This window comes from Dysidea avara, chromosome 15 (assembly GCF_963678975.1).
Source record: "Dysidea avara chromosome 15, odDysAvar1.4, whole genome shotgun sequence".
NCBI classification, from domain to species: Eukaryota; Metazoa; Porifera; class Demospongiae; order Dictyoceratida; family Dysideidae; genus Dysidea; species Dysidea avara.
Window position 1 is genome coordinate 7866763 of NC_089286.1, and position 15985 is coordinate 7882747.

The 15985-nt window shown below is 36.9% G+C and overlaps 2 protein-coding genes across 2 annotated transcripts; one reads left to right on the top strand and one right to left on the bottom strand.

Moving 5' to 3' along the window:
• The first annotated feature begins 270 nt into the window (after positions 1–270).
• Positions 271–621, top strand: LOC136245247 (uncharacterized). The gene has a single exon (XM_066036735.1). It carries the CDS (start codon positions 271–273, stop codon positions 619–621), a length of 351 nt encoding a protein of 116 aa, XP_065892807.1.
• A 12646-nt stretch (positions 622–13267) lies between these two features.
• On the bottom strand, positions 13268–14572 carry LOC136245542 (uncharacterized). Its single transcript, XM_066037064.1, has one exon. The coding sequence runs from the start codon at positions 14334–14336 to the stop codon at positions 13458–13460; it is 879 nt and encodes a 292-aa protein (XP_065893136.1). The 5' UTR covers positions 14337–14572; the 3' UTR covers positions 13268–13457.
• Between the last annotated feature and the right edge of the window lie 1413 nt (positions 14573–15985).

Below are 15985 nucleotides of genomic sequence, written 5' to 3' on the forward strand. Positions count from 1 at the left end.
TTATGCAACCAAGTACTAAAAATAATACGAAATGCGGTTAAAATTACATCATAAATAAATAATAACCTGTTGACCATCTTCTCAGTTGTTGCACGTTTCTTGTTCATATTCAATACAAACAACGCCATGATACGATTGCAGCATTTATTCACTGGAATCTCGCAAGGGATGCTGGCTTTCAGGTGTGCAATAATTGGTGGGAACATAGTCCAGACAGGGTGTTCCATGTTGTGCTCACAGTCATGTAAGATATTGTGGGATCATACGATTATGACTGATCGTCATCTAGCACATAATCGTCCAGATATTACTATTGTGTTCCCAAATAATAAGAAGGCTTTTCTGGTGGACATAGCTATTCCAGGGGATTCCAGATTGTCTTCAAAAGTGTTAGAGAAACAGACTCATTATACTGACTTAAAGATTGAGATTGAGAAATTATGGAAAGTCAAATGTGTGATAGTAGCAATTGTTGTAGGGGCATTGGGTTCTATCCCAGCTAATTTGACCAAGTGTCTGAATACCATTGGTTTACAAGCTACTTTAGTGAAGACAATACAAAAGACTGTTTTGTTGTCATCAATTTACCTAATTAGACATTATTTAAATGTAACTTTATAGTCACTATACTTGGTTGTGTATAGGACTTTTATTCCAGTTGTACACTGTGTGAAAATCAAATAATAATAATACTAATGCTTCTGTTGTGGGAAACAATGACATGAAAATTTTGTGGGACTTGCAACGTTTTTATACTGACCATTTAATAACTGCTAGATGCCCAGATATTGTTGTGATTGACTCAGATATCAGTTGTAGGTGACAGACAGTTCAAATGCTCTGCTTTTATCCCAAACTGTGGTCTACTCTTGGCAACTCCAGCCATGTTTTAATCCAGCGCTCTAATCCATCCTCATTTATCATGTAACACAAATTGTGTATAATTGCACACAATTAATGTAATAGCTAAGTATTCATTGGATGTTTAAGCTTTACTGCTTGTAGGCATCAGATTCAATACCATGATTCTCACAATTTAAAGTGCAATCTCACATCTCCATGGTTGCTGATTGTAATTACATACTAATAGCTACATCCCTTATGTTTATGTGCCAGTCAATTCCTGTATTACTGTGCATCTTTTCTACCTGCACACACTGTGTTGGCCATGCACTGTTTGTACATGCCCCATTAGTAGATTGTCCTGCTGGTGATTGTACTTGGTTGTATTTTCCCTAGGCCTAGTTATACAACCAAGTAGTAAAGATAGGCGAAACGCGGTTAAAATTACGTCATAAATAAATACTGAAATAAATAATAATTAACAAATAATGTTCTCGAAAACTACGAGGTCTAGAGACATGAACTAACCGGGGATAGATTCACCTGTGAATGAAGACACAAACGTATAATCGTCGCTCCTGTTCGTGCTGATGACTTGACCATACGTGCAATTCTATATAACGCCCAGTATCACACCCTTGTTTAATTATTTACAGATTGCGCGTAGGAGAAGATTAGGCGATGCGGTCCGTGCAGGAGAGCCAGACGCCACTTTACGTGTAAAGAAGAAGATTACAAGTAAGTTTTTATGTTTGTAACATCTCAAGTCTCCATTCCAGCTGCCAGTGGATTCATTCACGTAAATAAACAATACAAGAAAACATTAAAACACAGTATGCCACCATAGATATAATATCTATGATGCCACGCTCTGTCAACGCACCAATGGTCCGGGCGGACCATTTATGCTGTCATAAAAGGTCCGGCCGGACCGCTTGTGCTTACATATTTGGCAAGGGCGGATCCAGGGGGGGTTCCAAGGGTTCCATGGAACGTATATTATCTATGATGGAATCCCCCTTTTGAAAGAGCCTCTCTTACTCGAGATACTCTAATAGAGCAGTCAAATCGATATACTCTAATAGAGCAGTCACAGTAGTCTTTTGGGGAGCAGTGTAGCAAGTTATGTATCTAGATATAAATAAGGAAATATAGTTGGTAAGGGTATCTATGGTGAGGGGTAGCTGTTGTCAGCAGGTGATGACCTTTTTTTTTTTTTTGGTCTTCAACTTACAGCTAGGCTGAAATTGCAATTCCAAAAATGGAACCCCCCTTTTTAATAGTCTGGATCCGCCCCTGCTTGGTCCCCCCGGACCACCCATCCCAATACATAAATGGTCCGCCTCCAGGTTGTCATGCATGCACCCGATAATTATGCTGGCGTGAATTTTGCAGCTAAGTTAACATATCTGGTTGATGCTACAAAGTAAATATTAAACCCTTGCTCACGACGTAGTTCCTGAAAATGCATGCCGGTCTACGGCTCTTGACCCCCTCCAAAAATTTATTGTACTAAGATCAAGATGCTCTAATAAAGCAATCACTCTAATAAAGCAGTCACAGTATTAGAGCAGTGTGTAGTGGGCTATGTAAGGATTTTTATGTACTTCATCAGCGATAAATGTATAGTTGGTGAGGTGGGCAGCTATTGTCAGCTGGCTGTGACATTTTTTGGTCTCACCTTACCAGACAATGTAGTGCTTCTGTTCATTTTGACCCCCCTTCCATAAGTCTGGATCCGCCCCTGCCAGCATATAAAAATTGACAGACACTCTATAGATCAGATAATCAATTGATGAATAACTCCATTTATTATTAGTCTTCCCTTTCTAATGTGATACTCAACCTCACTCAATGTGTATACGTTCCCTTGAAATCTACTTCCAACACTAGATATCTTATTTCTACTATTGTCATGAGACCCACGAAAAATACTTAGGAGTGATGATCACCAGTGACTTGAAGTGGACCAATCATTATAATTTTATAATATTCAAAGCATACAAATCATTGGGACTGATACGGCATACACATTTTGATCCAATCACTTTCCATCATGATCAGCTAAAGCAAACTTGTATACTAATTTATAGTTTGTCCCCATGCACCTCACAGTCCTCACTTACTGCATGCTCGCAGTTATGGCGACCATACCTAATTAAGGATATTATGTACTTTGAGCGTATTCAGCATCAAGCAACAAAATACATTTTGAACAACTGTGATACTATTTATAAATCCAGGGTACTTGAACTCAGACTCCTCAGACCTCTTTGAGATCCAAGATATTTTATTTGCAATCAAGTCACTCAAGTCACCTACACAAAATTTTGACATCAACAGCTATAATATTGTTACATTCTCTCAAGGACACACCAGATCTTCTACAATCTACATGCAGCAAACTAAATCATCTCGTACACACTAAAAACTACTACACCTACCTTTATTTATGTCCATGTAGCAGCTTGATGTCACGAACTGCCACCACCTATTGACTTTCAGACATTAAAAGTGTAAGTTAATTAAAATGCTTTATATAATTACTGTTCATTTACTGGGACTTTTGGCAACTTGCCATTGAACAATAGTAAATAAATTATTATTAGTGCTTTACAGTGACCAGCACTGAAGGTCTGACAGCAACATGTGCTGCAGCCTTAGGATTACCTAACCTACAAGGACTTAGACCTAGTGACTTGACTTCGTGACTTGACTTACTGACTGAATAAGGTGCAACAGAAAAGGGGCCAAAGTAAGGAAAAAAATCCCTCCAAATGTTCCAAACATGTTAAGTACTTGTGTATTACCATTCCTAGGACCTATGGACTCCAGAAATGCATAATTAGAATTCTTGTATAAATAAGCTATGCAATCGATAGCCCTGTATTTCTTTCAAGGTAGCTATCATGATGAAATTTGAGTTTTTGCATGCAAATCATGCAGTGTACCACTATAGCTAAACATGCATACACTAATGCAGCTCTTTGTCATTGTTCAAACACCAGCCTAATAGTTATAAATTTACGACACACTAGCTTTTCCATGTTATAGTAACAGCCATAACTGTATGTGCATGCTATTATTATTCAAAATCAGTGATTTGATGAAGGTTCTAAAAGTATCTTCTAGGTTTCATGTATGTTTATGCAAAATTAGTGTCAGACCATAACTTATACATCTATCTGCAAGACATAATAAACCATATCTGTATTTACTCATTGTTGATTGCAATCAACTCGAGCTGAATCAACTACATATTTTGGGTGACTTAATACGTGAGGTTATTCGGCAGTTTATTTGAGTAGCTGCTATATTACTGAATATTTACGAGACTGCTGTAAGGTGACTGTTCTATTAGAGTATCTCGATCTTGATTTATTATAGTGTACAATAGTTGATGCCGCCTGGCCTGGGACCCATGTGGCCCAGGTTCTGGCTAGTTACACCTCTGTCAAAGAGACGCGAATGAAACCGTGTGCAGTAATAGCTAGCTATAAGTTAGAAATATTATAGTTTGCTAGGCACCAACTTCTTCAGCAACTATCTGTAACTTTGTGGAGGTAGCTACAATGCGAAGATGGTACTCCGCCAGTATTCGCTAACTCGGTGCCGCTGAGGACGAACTGTCTCCAGCCTTTGACTTTGGTTAAGTTGGTAGTAGCCTCAGTTAGGTAATTATCAGTTTTCACTCAGTATAGCTAATCACAACAAGTAGTATCGAGTGGCTTAGCTTTAATATAACCTGGACCAGTTTTGCTCGGGTAGGACCATTTATGTTGAACATATGCGGTCTGGCCGGACCGTTTATGCACCTGGACCAAATATTTTGCTACAGCTCTTTACAATACAGTTACATATAAAATACAAGTAAATAATTTTGTCTTGTGCAGCTGGCATGGCGAACTTCCTTTGTGTTGGTGTCAGGAAATTCAATACGTGCTTGATCTTTTTTGCCTTCACATGGCGTAGCTACTAGGCTCTGGCTGGCTTGGCTGTCTTCCTTTATCTGGTTTATCTGGCTTGCATACTCCTACAGTATTGTGTAGCTATCTCCTGAAAGTTGTGTATGCATAATTATAGTGTCACCCATCACTGTGCCATTGCTACACCACTGATGAACCCTATGTAGCTCTAGTTGATGTTGATATACTGTGCTGTATATTGGCTCTTAATTTTTATCTGGTGATGTTGCCTATAATATATTGCTGCATACAATACTGCAATAATGTATAGTTCTCTCCTGTATGTTTTCTATACATATACTTTGTACACATCACTGTGCCTTTACCACACCAATGATGTACTGGCACTTAGCTACTGGTGGCCTTTAGTTATGATGCCACTATTGTGTTATATCTGTCACTACTGTGACATATTGAGATGCTTTGGGGATCATACCTTCACCACCTAATAGCCTTACAGGGGGGCTGTCACGTTGGTGTATGTACTTGGTTGTATGTGACACGGTCCTAGTTATACAACCAAGTACTAAGAATAATACGAAACACGGTTAAAATTACGTCATAAATAAATAATAAATAATTAATGTTTGAGAAAACTACGAGGCCTAGAGACATAAACTAACCGGGGATCGATTCGCCTGTGAATCAAGGCACAAACGTATAATCGTTGCGCCCATTCATGCTGATGACCTGACCATATGTGTAATTCTATATAACGCCCAGTACCACACCCTTGCTTAATTACAGATTGTGCGAAGAAGATTAGCGAATGTCGTGAAGTGACTGCAGGAGAGCGAGAGGCCACCTTACACGTAAACAAGAAGATTACAAGTAAGTTTTTATGTTTGTAACATCTCAAGTCTCCATGCCAGCTACCAGTCACATAAAATATGTAATGAATTAACAATACAAGAAAACATTAAAACATGTGCCATGCTCTTTACAATATGAAATACAAGTAAACAATCTTGTCTTGTGCAGCTGGCATGGCGAACTTCTTTGTGTTGGTGTCAGGCAATTCAATACATGCTTAATCTTTTTTGCCTTCACCTGGCTTAGTATTAGTATTAAATTATGGACAATGTACAATCATTACAGGTAACTTAATAATAGGCTGAGGGCGTTTTAGTCTGTCCATATCCAATTTGATGCCAGTAATTGTCTAAATTGTTCTTAAACTTATTTAAACTTTCTGACGCGATCACATATAGGGGGAGGGAATTCCACTGATTTACAATTCGGTTAGTAAAGAAATTTAATCTTGGGTTGATCCTGGAGTGGTGCTTAAATATTTTCTGATGATGTCCTCTAGTAATACTGTCAACAATGGTGAAGAATGGTTCTGGTGAAACTCTATACAAATGGTTAACTATTTTATATACATCTATTAAATCGCCTCTTTGTCTTCTACAAAACAAAGAAAGTAAGTCAAGGTGTTGTAATCTTGTTTCATATGGTAGTTGTGCTAATTCTGGAACTAACTTAGTGGCTCTCTGCTGTATCCGTTCTAGTTTGTCGATGTTTTGTGCTAAAAATGGGTTCCAAATTGAGACACAATATTCAATTGTCCCTTCATCATTCATATAGTATTCATAAGGAGAGGCATTATTTCCATACTTTAAGTGCTTACACTTAACAACATTGAAATGCAATAGCCATTCTTTTGCCCAATCACAGAGTTTGTCCAGATCATTCTGAAGAGATAATGCATCACCAAACCTTGTTATCTGCTTATAGATCTTTATATCGTCAGCAAACATTTTGATCTTAGATTCCACTAAGTCAGGGATATCATTAACATATAAGATAAACAGTAGAGGTCCTAGCACTGAGCCCTGAGGAACACCGCTGTCAACAGGGTACCACTTAGATGTCTTGCCATTCACAATAACTCTTTAGTGTCGGCTGCACAGAAAACTACTGATCCAATTTAAACAATCATTTGCTATACCATAACCCCTTAATTTGATTAACAACCTTTGATAAGCAACACTGTCAAAGGCTTTTTTAAAGTCAAGAAATACTACATCAACATTATAACCTAGGTCAATAGATGTTGTCCAATCTTCAAATGTTTCAAGTAGGTTGGTGAAACAGGATTTCCGGTAAGTGAATCCATGTTGTTGGATGGAAAAAATGTTTTTGCTAGATAAAAAATCAATCATTTGGTCTCGAATGATTGACTCTAATGCTTTACAGGCTTGAGAAGTTAGACTGATTGGGCAATAGTTGTTAGGTAAATTTCTTTTCCCATTTTTGAAAATGGGAGTTACATTTGCCAGTTTCCAATCCTCAGGAAGTTGTCCTGACTGCAATGACTGGTTGTAAATTGAACAAAGGGGCTTACATAAGTGTTCACAAAAAGAAGCAAGTATGTATGGATGTATCTCATAAGGGCCTTGGGCTTTGGTGGTGTTGAGTTTTGAAAGTTTATGATATACCAGTTCTTCAGTAGTGACAAAATTAGGGATGTCTTCATCGACTCTCCTAGAAAAATTGGGGAGTTCCTGGAGATCTTCATGAATAAAAACTGACTTAAAAAAGGAGGCTAGAGCTTCTGCAGATTTTTCATTTGTTGTAGTTGTTGACCCATCAGGATTTTTAATCGTGCCAATAGAATGTTTTACCTTTTGCTTTTTGCCTAATATATTTATGCAGCCATTTTGGATTAGATTTAAGTTCAGATATAATAGATGATTCATGATCAATCTTGGCTTTGCGAACAACTTGTTTAGTCTTGTTTCTCTGTAACTGATAACTGCGAAGGTCACTATGTGACTTGGTGCTAAGGTGTTGTTTAAAGGCTGCTTGTTTTTTCTTAATTTCTTTATGAATACTCTTCTTGAGCCATGGTGGTTTATTGTTTGACTTAGTAGGTTGAAGGGGAACAAATTTACTTTGGGTATCCAATATGATGTTCTTGAAAGTAAGCCAATTATCGTTAACATTGTCACTAGATAGAACATTTGCCCAGTCGATGTCAGTAAGGAACTCATTCATTGCTGGTATATTAGGCTTAGCTACTAGGTTCTGGCTGGCTTGGCTGTCTTCCTTTATCTGGTTCATCTGGCTTGCATATTCCTACAGTATTGTGTAGCTATCTACTGCAAGTTGTGTATGCATAATTATAGTGTGTCACCCATCACTGTGCCATTGCCACTACACCACTGATGAACCTTATTTAGCTCCAGTTGATGTTGATACTTTACTGTATATTGGCTAATACTTTATTTTATCTGTTGATGTTGCCTATAATGTATTGCTGCATACAATACTGCAATAATGTATAGTTCTCTCCTGTATGTTTTGTATACATAATTACATATACACATCACTGTGCCATTACCACGCCAATGATGTACTGGCAAAATGGCAGATTTCAGTTCTTTAAAAAAGTACTTTTATCAAGTCCTTTTGACTTCATCTTTGCTAGTGGACCTAAACTTCTTCCAAAGTAATTCTTTTGCGGTTGGAAACGATTTCTAAGGTAGTCTTTAGTTGAGTGTTTCATTAGGATTTTGGATTTTGGAAAAACATAGGCGATCTCTATTATGAACCACTACCGTGGTTCATGATAACCACATATCTACATAGTTTTGATGTCAAATTAACAACAATCTTCTTGGTGTTTTAGACTTGTGGATCAAAATTTTAGAAGTGCACAAATATCTACTGTGAATACACACATGCATGCACCTGCACACATGCAGGAAGGTTTATTTAAGTATGCTACTCCTCAATATTACAACTTCACTGTTCAATTTGTTTTACATAGCAAATCTAGCTATACCACAATCATCCCACAGCACAAGGTTTTGATGAATCTCTAATAGGTTTATGACTCCTCAAAAAGCATGTGAAATTAAATATCATGTCACCAGGATCCCATACAAAAGTCATGCATTGAGTCATATTTTCTCTGCGTATTTCTTTGAGATAATAGAGACAAACTAGCAGAAGCTATGTACATCTGCATAAATAAGCTAGGTATTCCACATAGAAGTTGAAATAGCAGTTTCTTGCTGCAAACTTAGTGCAACTGTTAAATGGACATAATTTTCTCCTTTTGATTGCTTGTAGTAGGCATTCGAGTTTTTTTAAATTAAAAATTCTCCGTATATTCCCCAATAGAACCCTGGCACAAACAACAACTTTAGGATTGCTCTGTCATCTGAGCTCCAATGAGGATGAACATTGCTATGGAGTTTGTCCACACGCTGATCATCATGAAAATCTTAGTTTTATTGTGCGTGTTACATATAAATAAGTTTTGTGTTGTTTTGTAATCTTTTCAAGCCTTGTAATGTATGTAGAATGCTATAAACTTTAAAAATGTGCTGTTGGGTGGAAGGTAGTCACTGGTGTTCACTTTAAAAGGTGTAGTTACTTCATTCAGGTTAGCAATTTTCAGCTCACAGCAATTTTCTGATGGCTGTGTCATTAGCTCAAAAGTATAAACCACTTCAAAGTCAGTGTAACAACAACAGCTAACACTGCTACTAAGTACCAACTAGAAGCCATCAAACAGGTCATCAACCAAAAGAGTAGTATATATAACTGTATTAGTTATTCTTTAAGTCAGTGAACAGCTGCCACAGAAATGCAGTAAGAACAAAGCTTTTTCCTGTAACCATTGACAATACCACAACAATACAACCTTTTCCTCATAGCAGTGACCATTGACAATGCCACAATAATATAACTTTACCTCATAGTAGTGACCATTGACAATACAACCATTTCCTCATGGCAGTGACCATTGACAATGCCAAAATGATGCAACCTTTTCCTCATAACAGTGACCAATGTTTATAATTCCTCAAAAAACCAAAAGTACACAAGTGTGTATGTATACAAGTAGCATCGAAACAAGTCACAAGGTCATGCATGTTATTGATCACAATCTTACGGCAATAAGATTTACAATGTTGCTATGTATATTTCACGGAGATATCAACAAAACCACAACACCATCAGAGGCCTGACAATTGAACATGTCACTGCTAGTGAATTCCATGTCACCACAAGGAATTAGAATGTTGTGCACAGTCAGAGTAACTGAGTGAAATTGTCACACTCTATTCTCTTTTATTTGTGACTATATAGCTAGTGCTACTAAATACTCAAACAAGCATTAGAAATAGTCACATATGCATGCAAGTAAGCAACAGTATTACACAATGACATCATATATCACAGTTAACACACCCACTTGAGTAGCAGCACAATACCCTTGTGGTTAATATTACTTTCAATTGTCAGTTTTGCAATGTGGGATGGGCACATCCTGGATCCAAAGAATACACAACAATTTCTGCAATCATTCCTATTTATTCCAAAATACACTGGTTTGGAACCTGCCATGATCACACTAGCTATCTACGTAGTGCCTAACACATGACAGTATAGAACAAAGGTATCAGAGTAAAAGTGAAAGTGTCAGTGGTGTCAAAACAGCTAGTCTAGAGGGAATGTTAGCATGCACCCCACAAAAATTTTAAAATTTCATATTAATTTTTCAGATGCTATCTGAAGGAAATTTTAGGTTGTAATACTGTATGCATAATTATATCCGACAGTGTTCAACATTAGAGATCAAAGCAAAAAGGTGTTTAATTAATACCTTACCATTTCAGTTCATAAATAAAGTGAGGAATTATTACAAAGTAGCTACAAAGCCAAAGCCTAACAGGACAATGATATTTGTGAAGGGCTTTATGACAAAAAAAGGTTGACAAATTTGATGAGTTAATTAAATCATCTGTAACTTTTAATTTGTGTAGTGTCCATAAGCGCCTTTATGAGTGTGTGTTTAGATCTATAACTTCTTGATTTTCATCAACATTTAAGTGTCAAAGCCAATCAAATCTGTAATCGTCAAATTTTCCTTCCATCAATATTTCCTGTTGTATGGTAGCTGTTTTCATTGATGAAAGTATTTTGGCTCTCATGAACTACGCATGCCATTTCATGACTGTTGGGCTACTACCAGTACATTAGTGATGATAGCCTAGTTGTATAAGTGATGATAATGGTGTAGGTTATCCTCCAAAATCTGTCGTTACCTCTTGAAGATTGTGCCAGTACAAGGTCATGCTATTTGATATAAAGCTCCATAATTCAGAGATTGTCAACCAGTTTCTACAAGACTGTGACGGCTATAATTATGATGTTGTTGTACATAGTGGCACATGGGTGGAACACCTCTTATATATGCCATCATGAACTCTTTTCCATGTTAGCAGCAGCCAGTTCAATTAACAGTGAACCTTGAGAAGACTGAAGTTGGCCATGTTGATGTCACACACTTACGTTACATTGTTGGGCAAGGTGCAGTCAGGCCAGTTATGTAAAGTAGAAGTAAATCAAAATTTCCACATTCTAGCTAAACAGAAAGAACTGAAGTGTCATTAACCATAGTAGGATATTATACATAGAAAGTTCTGTAGGAGTTTTTATTATACATAGAAAGTTCTGTAGGAGTTTTTCAGTAGTGATGACTGCTGTTTTGACCAATGTCTTGAGAAAGTATGAGCCATAATGTGTAGTCACCTGTTCTTTAAAATGAGTTAAATATTGTCACCCTAGCTATCTTTGTAGCCCCAGAGTTCAGATAAGCTAACTGCAAATGCCAGTAATATAATGAGGTGATACCTGTAGCTTGCTAGATCAGGCTTGCATCACAATGCATTTATATATAGCACCTATCTAGTTGTCAAACTGTGTGGCCTGCCATACTGCATGCTTTGTACTAATTACCGCATGTAGTTGTAAACTAGTTTAAAACTGATCTGTAATAAACCCCTTGATCTACCCAGTTTTCAATCGTATAACACCTCTCATAATCAGTAGATTCAGTATATAAACCCAATATCACAATGAATTCTGATGGATACAACTATAAAAAACATTGACTATTGCATGTGCATGTTAAATTGGACAGAATATGCTTAGCAGAAATTTGAAAAAAAAGCACTTACTAGACAAGTAGTAAGGACTTTTGATTCTGTAGAGTGTTGCATAGCTTATTCATCAATATAGATGTTTTAAGTGGTCATGCAGTGAATACGTACAGTACAGATATATGACACCTCACTGTGTATTCATCTTAAATTGTAATACATATGTAACTCTCTATAGGTTTCTGCATTAAGACAATACAGTGCACCTTTTATTATTACACGTAAAGTATTCAACCGAATTACTGAATTCCAACCCAAACTATATAGTGGGATATACACACTCATTCCCAAGTGCTTTCACATTAATTTTGACCGAGCACCATAATTCTATACATAGGAACATTTATCTACATTATTGTCAGTTAGCCTAATCCAACCATTGAATTCCAGTTCCATGACATGGTATATAGAACTTAATCCAGAACTAGTGACTTGCCATGACTGTATGGCTTTTTCTGAGTGAATAGCTCTATAAGGTTGTGTGTCAACAAATCCATAGTCTTTGTGAACCTTACCAGTGACAACAGCAACAACAACAATTAACACCACTACTAAGTACCAGCTATCTAATAGCCATTGTAAGTATTCAAGACTATAACTTGTGCACTATTGTACTAATACAGTATATACCATTATTTAAAGGTAATCCATAAGAATGTCGTACAAACAAAGTTAATTTCTTGCATCATTAACTTTTGAGTACACACCCAATACCACAATCAAAACTGACACACCCAGTAGTTTATACAAGGGGAATTCCTCCAAAGCCAAATTGAACATGTTTTCTATGGATTTGGCCTTCTAGAGAGGAATGGCATGGCCTTCTAGAGAGGAATGGCATGAAGAAGTGACAATGGCTACTTGAAGAACAGTTATCAACTATCTAACCCTAACCACGAATTTACAGTGAATGTGAGTATTATTAATATTGTTGCAATTGATGTGGAAGTTGATTCAGGAACTGAACAATCCATCATTCCCTGGACCTTGTTCCAGAGCCAGTTAGTAACAGCTTGCAGCCTTGTACCAACCGCAGTCACCTTCAGCAACATGACCAGACTCCTGTAGTGGTTACAGGAGAGTGCCTGCAGAGGTTACAGGAGAGTGCCTGCAGATTAATGATCGTAAAATTCAATGTCTTCAGAGTCATATGCTTCATTATTTATACCCTATGCTTTATTTCAGAAACCCCTTCTAGATCTACCACTGCTCTGATAATATTTGGTTGCGTGAATTCTTTAGTCACCAACTACTTCTGATGATTTCAAAAGCTGATCTAGGTAATGGAGTAGTGTTGATACTTCTATGCAACATTACAGAATTGAAATGTTTTGTAATAATAGTATGTGATATGAACTTACTATACACTTGAATATTGCATTAACTTGAACAATGTTATACCTCTTAGCCTGATTATTGATTGCAGCATGTGCACATGGTAGCTTGTACTTACATGCATAGAATTGAAAAGGTTGAGTACCTATGCCATAGTCATAAGCCACTTGTTTAGAACAAAACATTATGTTATATGTATGGAATGGTAAAAATAAAACAGTTTATGTTTGTAAACTTAAACGTAACCACTACATGCTTAGAAACTAACACAGTGCAGTTTATACAGTACAGAGTCAACTATGTACTCACTAATGCAGACAGTGTCAGTCAGCCAACTTTAGTTTTATATAAACTACTGAACATACAGTTTAATACTCTTCACCAAAACACCTTCATCTCCAAAATCCTGATCACGACAAATCCTAGCTTCAAGATTCTTGTCACTGGTTAGTGGGATTTGACGATAAAACCATGGCAGGTTGGGTTCTGAACAGCAACTGTTATCATTGGGACAACCTTTACCATCCCACACAGGGTCACTGGTCAAGTACAGGCTCCAACTTGAGGGAGTGTTGTATGAGCCCGATTCACAATAGTAGTTCTCATGAACAAATGGTGGTGGCAATGTACCAATGGATCGTGCACATGGACAACTGACAGTACCGCCCACCTCATTGATGCCTATTGCATAAGACCAAATGTGTTTTCTTGGTGTACCATAAGTTATAGAAACTCCATCGACATATGGACCATCAATGGACTTAGTAGGGTGCTTAAAACTGTAGAAAGCATCAGTGCTACCCTTCTGGTAACCTATCATCATTCCACATACTCTACTGTAAGGGACTCCTTGAGTTGAGAATTGAGCAGGATAACATCCAGCATTATCACTAGGAGCTCTACAAGCTGCAACAGGTCTAGTAATCTTTCTCCATCCATGAGGGCAAGAGTCTTTAGCAGCATCAATGTCAGTTACCCTCATCCAACCTTTCTCTCCACCACATTCCAGCTCCATATCACAGTATACAAAGTTAGGAGTAGTACCAATAACTATCACATAGTAGCCAGACTTGCCATGACAGTATGGATTCTTCTGGTAAATATCTCTACAGGATTCTCCAGGTAGTGTAGGAATTAGACCATATTGTTTGTCAACTTCACCAGCTACTACAGTAACAACAACAGCTATCACTGCTACTAAATACCAACTAGAAGCCATCAAATAGGTCATCCACAAACAACCAAAAAGTAGTATAGCTGTATTACAATATAATTTTGTTCTTTTAAGTCAGTAAACAGCCACCACAGAAATGCAGTAAGAACAAAGCCTTTCCTTGTCACATGACAATATCACAACAATACAACCTTTTTTCTGCATAGCAGTGACCAATAACAATGCCACAATCAAAACAAAACAACCAAAAGTATATAAAAGGGAATTCCTCCAAAACCGAAGTGATTATTGACACATTCATTTTAAATTTTACTTGAGTACATATGTATGCAAGCAGCATCAAAACAGTCACAATGTCATGTATTTTATTAGTATTTGACAGCAACAAAGTTTGTAATGTACCTACAGTATGTACATTTAGTCACTGAGATATTAACAAAGCCACAATACTATCAGTGGTCTGAAAATCCACTAGTTAGACACAACTAAGGAATTAGAATGTTGTGCACAGTTAGAATAACTGAGTGAAACTTTTATGTTAACACTTACTGGACTGTATAATTCTCTTTTTTTATGACTATAATAGTGTTTTTTGAACAGTCTAAATACTTTAACCAGCATTTTTGATACTTGTAAATAGGCAATAAGACCGGTCTTCCTAACATACGCTTGCAAGTAAGCAACAGTATTACATGCAATGACATCAATCACCATTAACACACCCACTTAAGTAGCACAATACCCTTGTGGTTAATGTTACTTTCATCTATCACTTTCAACTTTCAGTTTTTCAATGTGGGATGGGCACATCCTGGATCCAAAGAATACACAACAATTTCTGCAATCATTCCTATTTATTTCAAAATACACTGGTTTGGAACCTGCCATGATCACACTAGCTATCTACATAGTGCCTAACATAATGACAGTATAGAACAGGTATCAGAGTAAACGAGTGAAAGTGGTAAGGCTTGGTGGTGTCAAAACAGCTAGTCTAGAGGGAATGTTAGCATGCACCCCACAAAAAATTGAAAATTTCACATTTTGAGATGCTATCTGAAGGAAATTTTAGGTTGTAATACTGTATGCATAATTATATCTAACCGTGTTCAACATTAGAGATCAAAGCAAAAAAGTATTTAATACCTTACCATTTCAGTTCATAAATTAAGTGAGGAATTATTACAAAGTAGCTACACAGCCAAAGCCTAACAGAACAATGATATTTGTGAAGCGTTTTATATATTGTATGACAGGAAATTTGGCAAAAAAATGGTTGCCAAATTTGATGAATTAATTAAATCATCTGTAACTTTTAATTTGTCTAGTGTCCATAAGCGCCTTTATGAGTGTGTGTTTAGATCTATAACTTCTTGATTTCATCAACGTGTAAGTGTCAAAGCCGATGAAGTCTGTAATGGTTAAATTTTCCTTCCATCAATATTTCCTGTTGTATGGTAGCTGTTTTCATTGATGAAGGTGTTTTGGCTCTCATGAACTGCACATGCCATTTCATGACTGTTGAGCTACTACCAGTACATTAGTGATGATATAGCCTAGTTGTATAAGTGATGATAATGGTGTAGGTTATCCTCCAAAATCTGTTGTTACCTCTTGAGGGTTGTGCCAGTACAAGGTCATGCTATTTGATATAAAGCTCCATAATTCAGAGATTGTCAACCAGTTTCTACAAGACTGTGACGGCT

Coding starts and splice junctions, on each gene's coding strand:
- LOC136245247 (XM_066036735.1), top strand. CDS start 271: ATGACTGATCGTCATCTAGCACATAATCGTCCAGATATTACTATTGTG.
- LOC136245542 (XM_066037064.1), bottom strand. CDS start 14,336: ATGACCTATTTGATGGCTTCTAGTTGGTATTTAGTAGCAGTGATAGCT.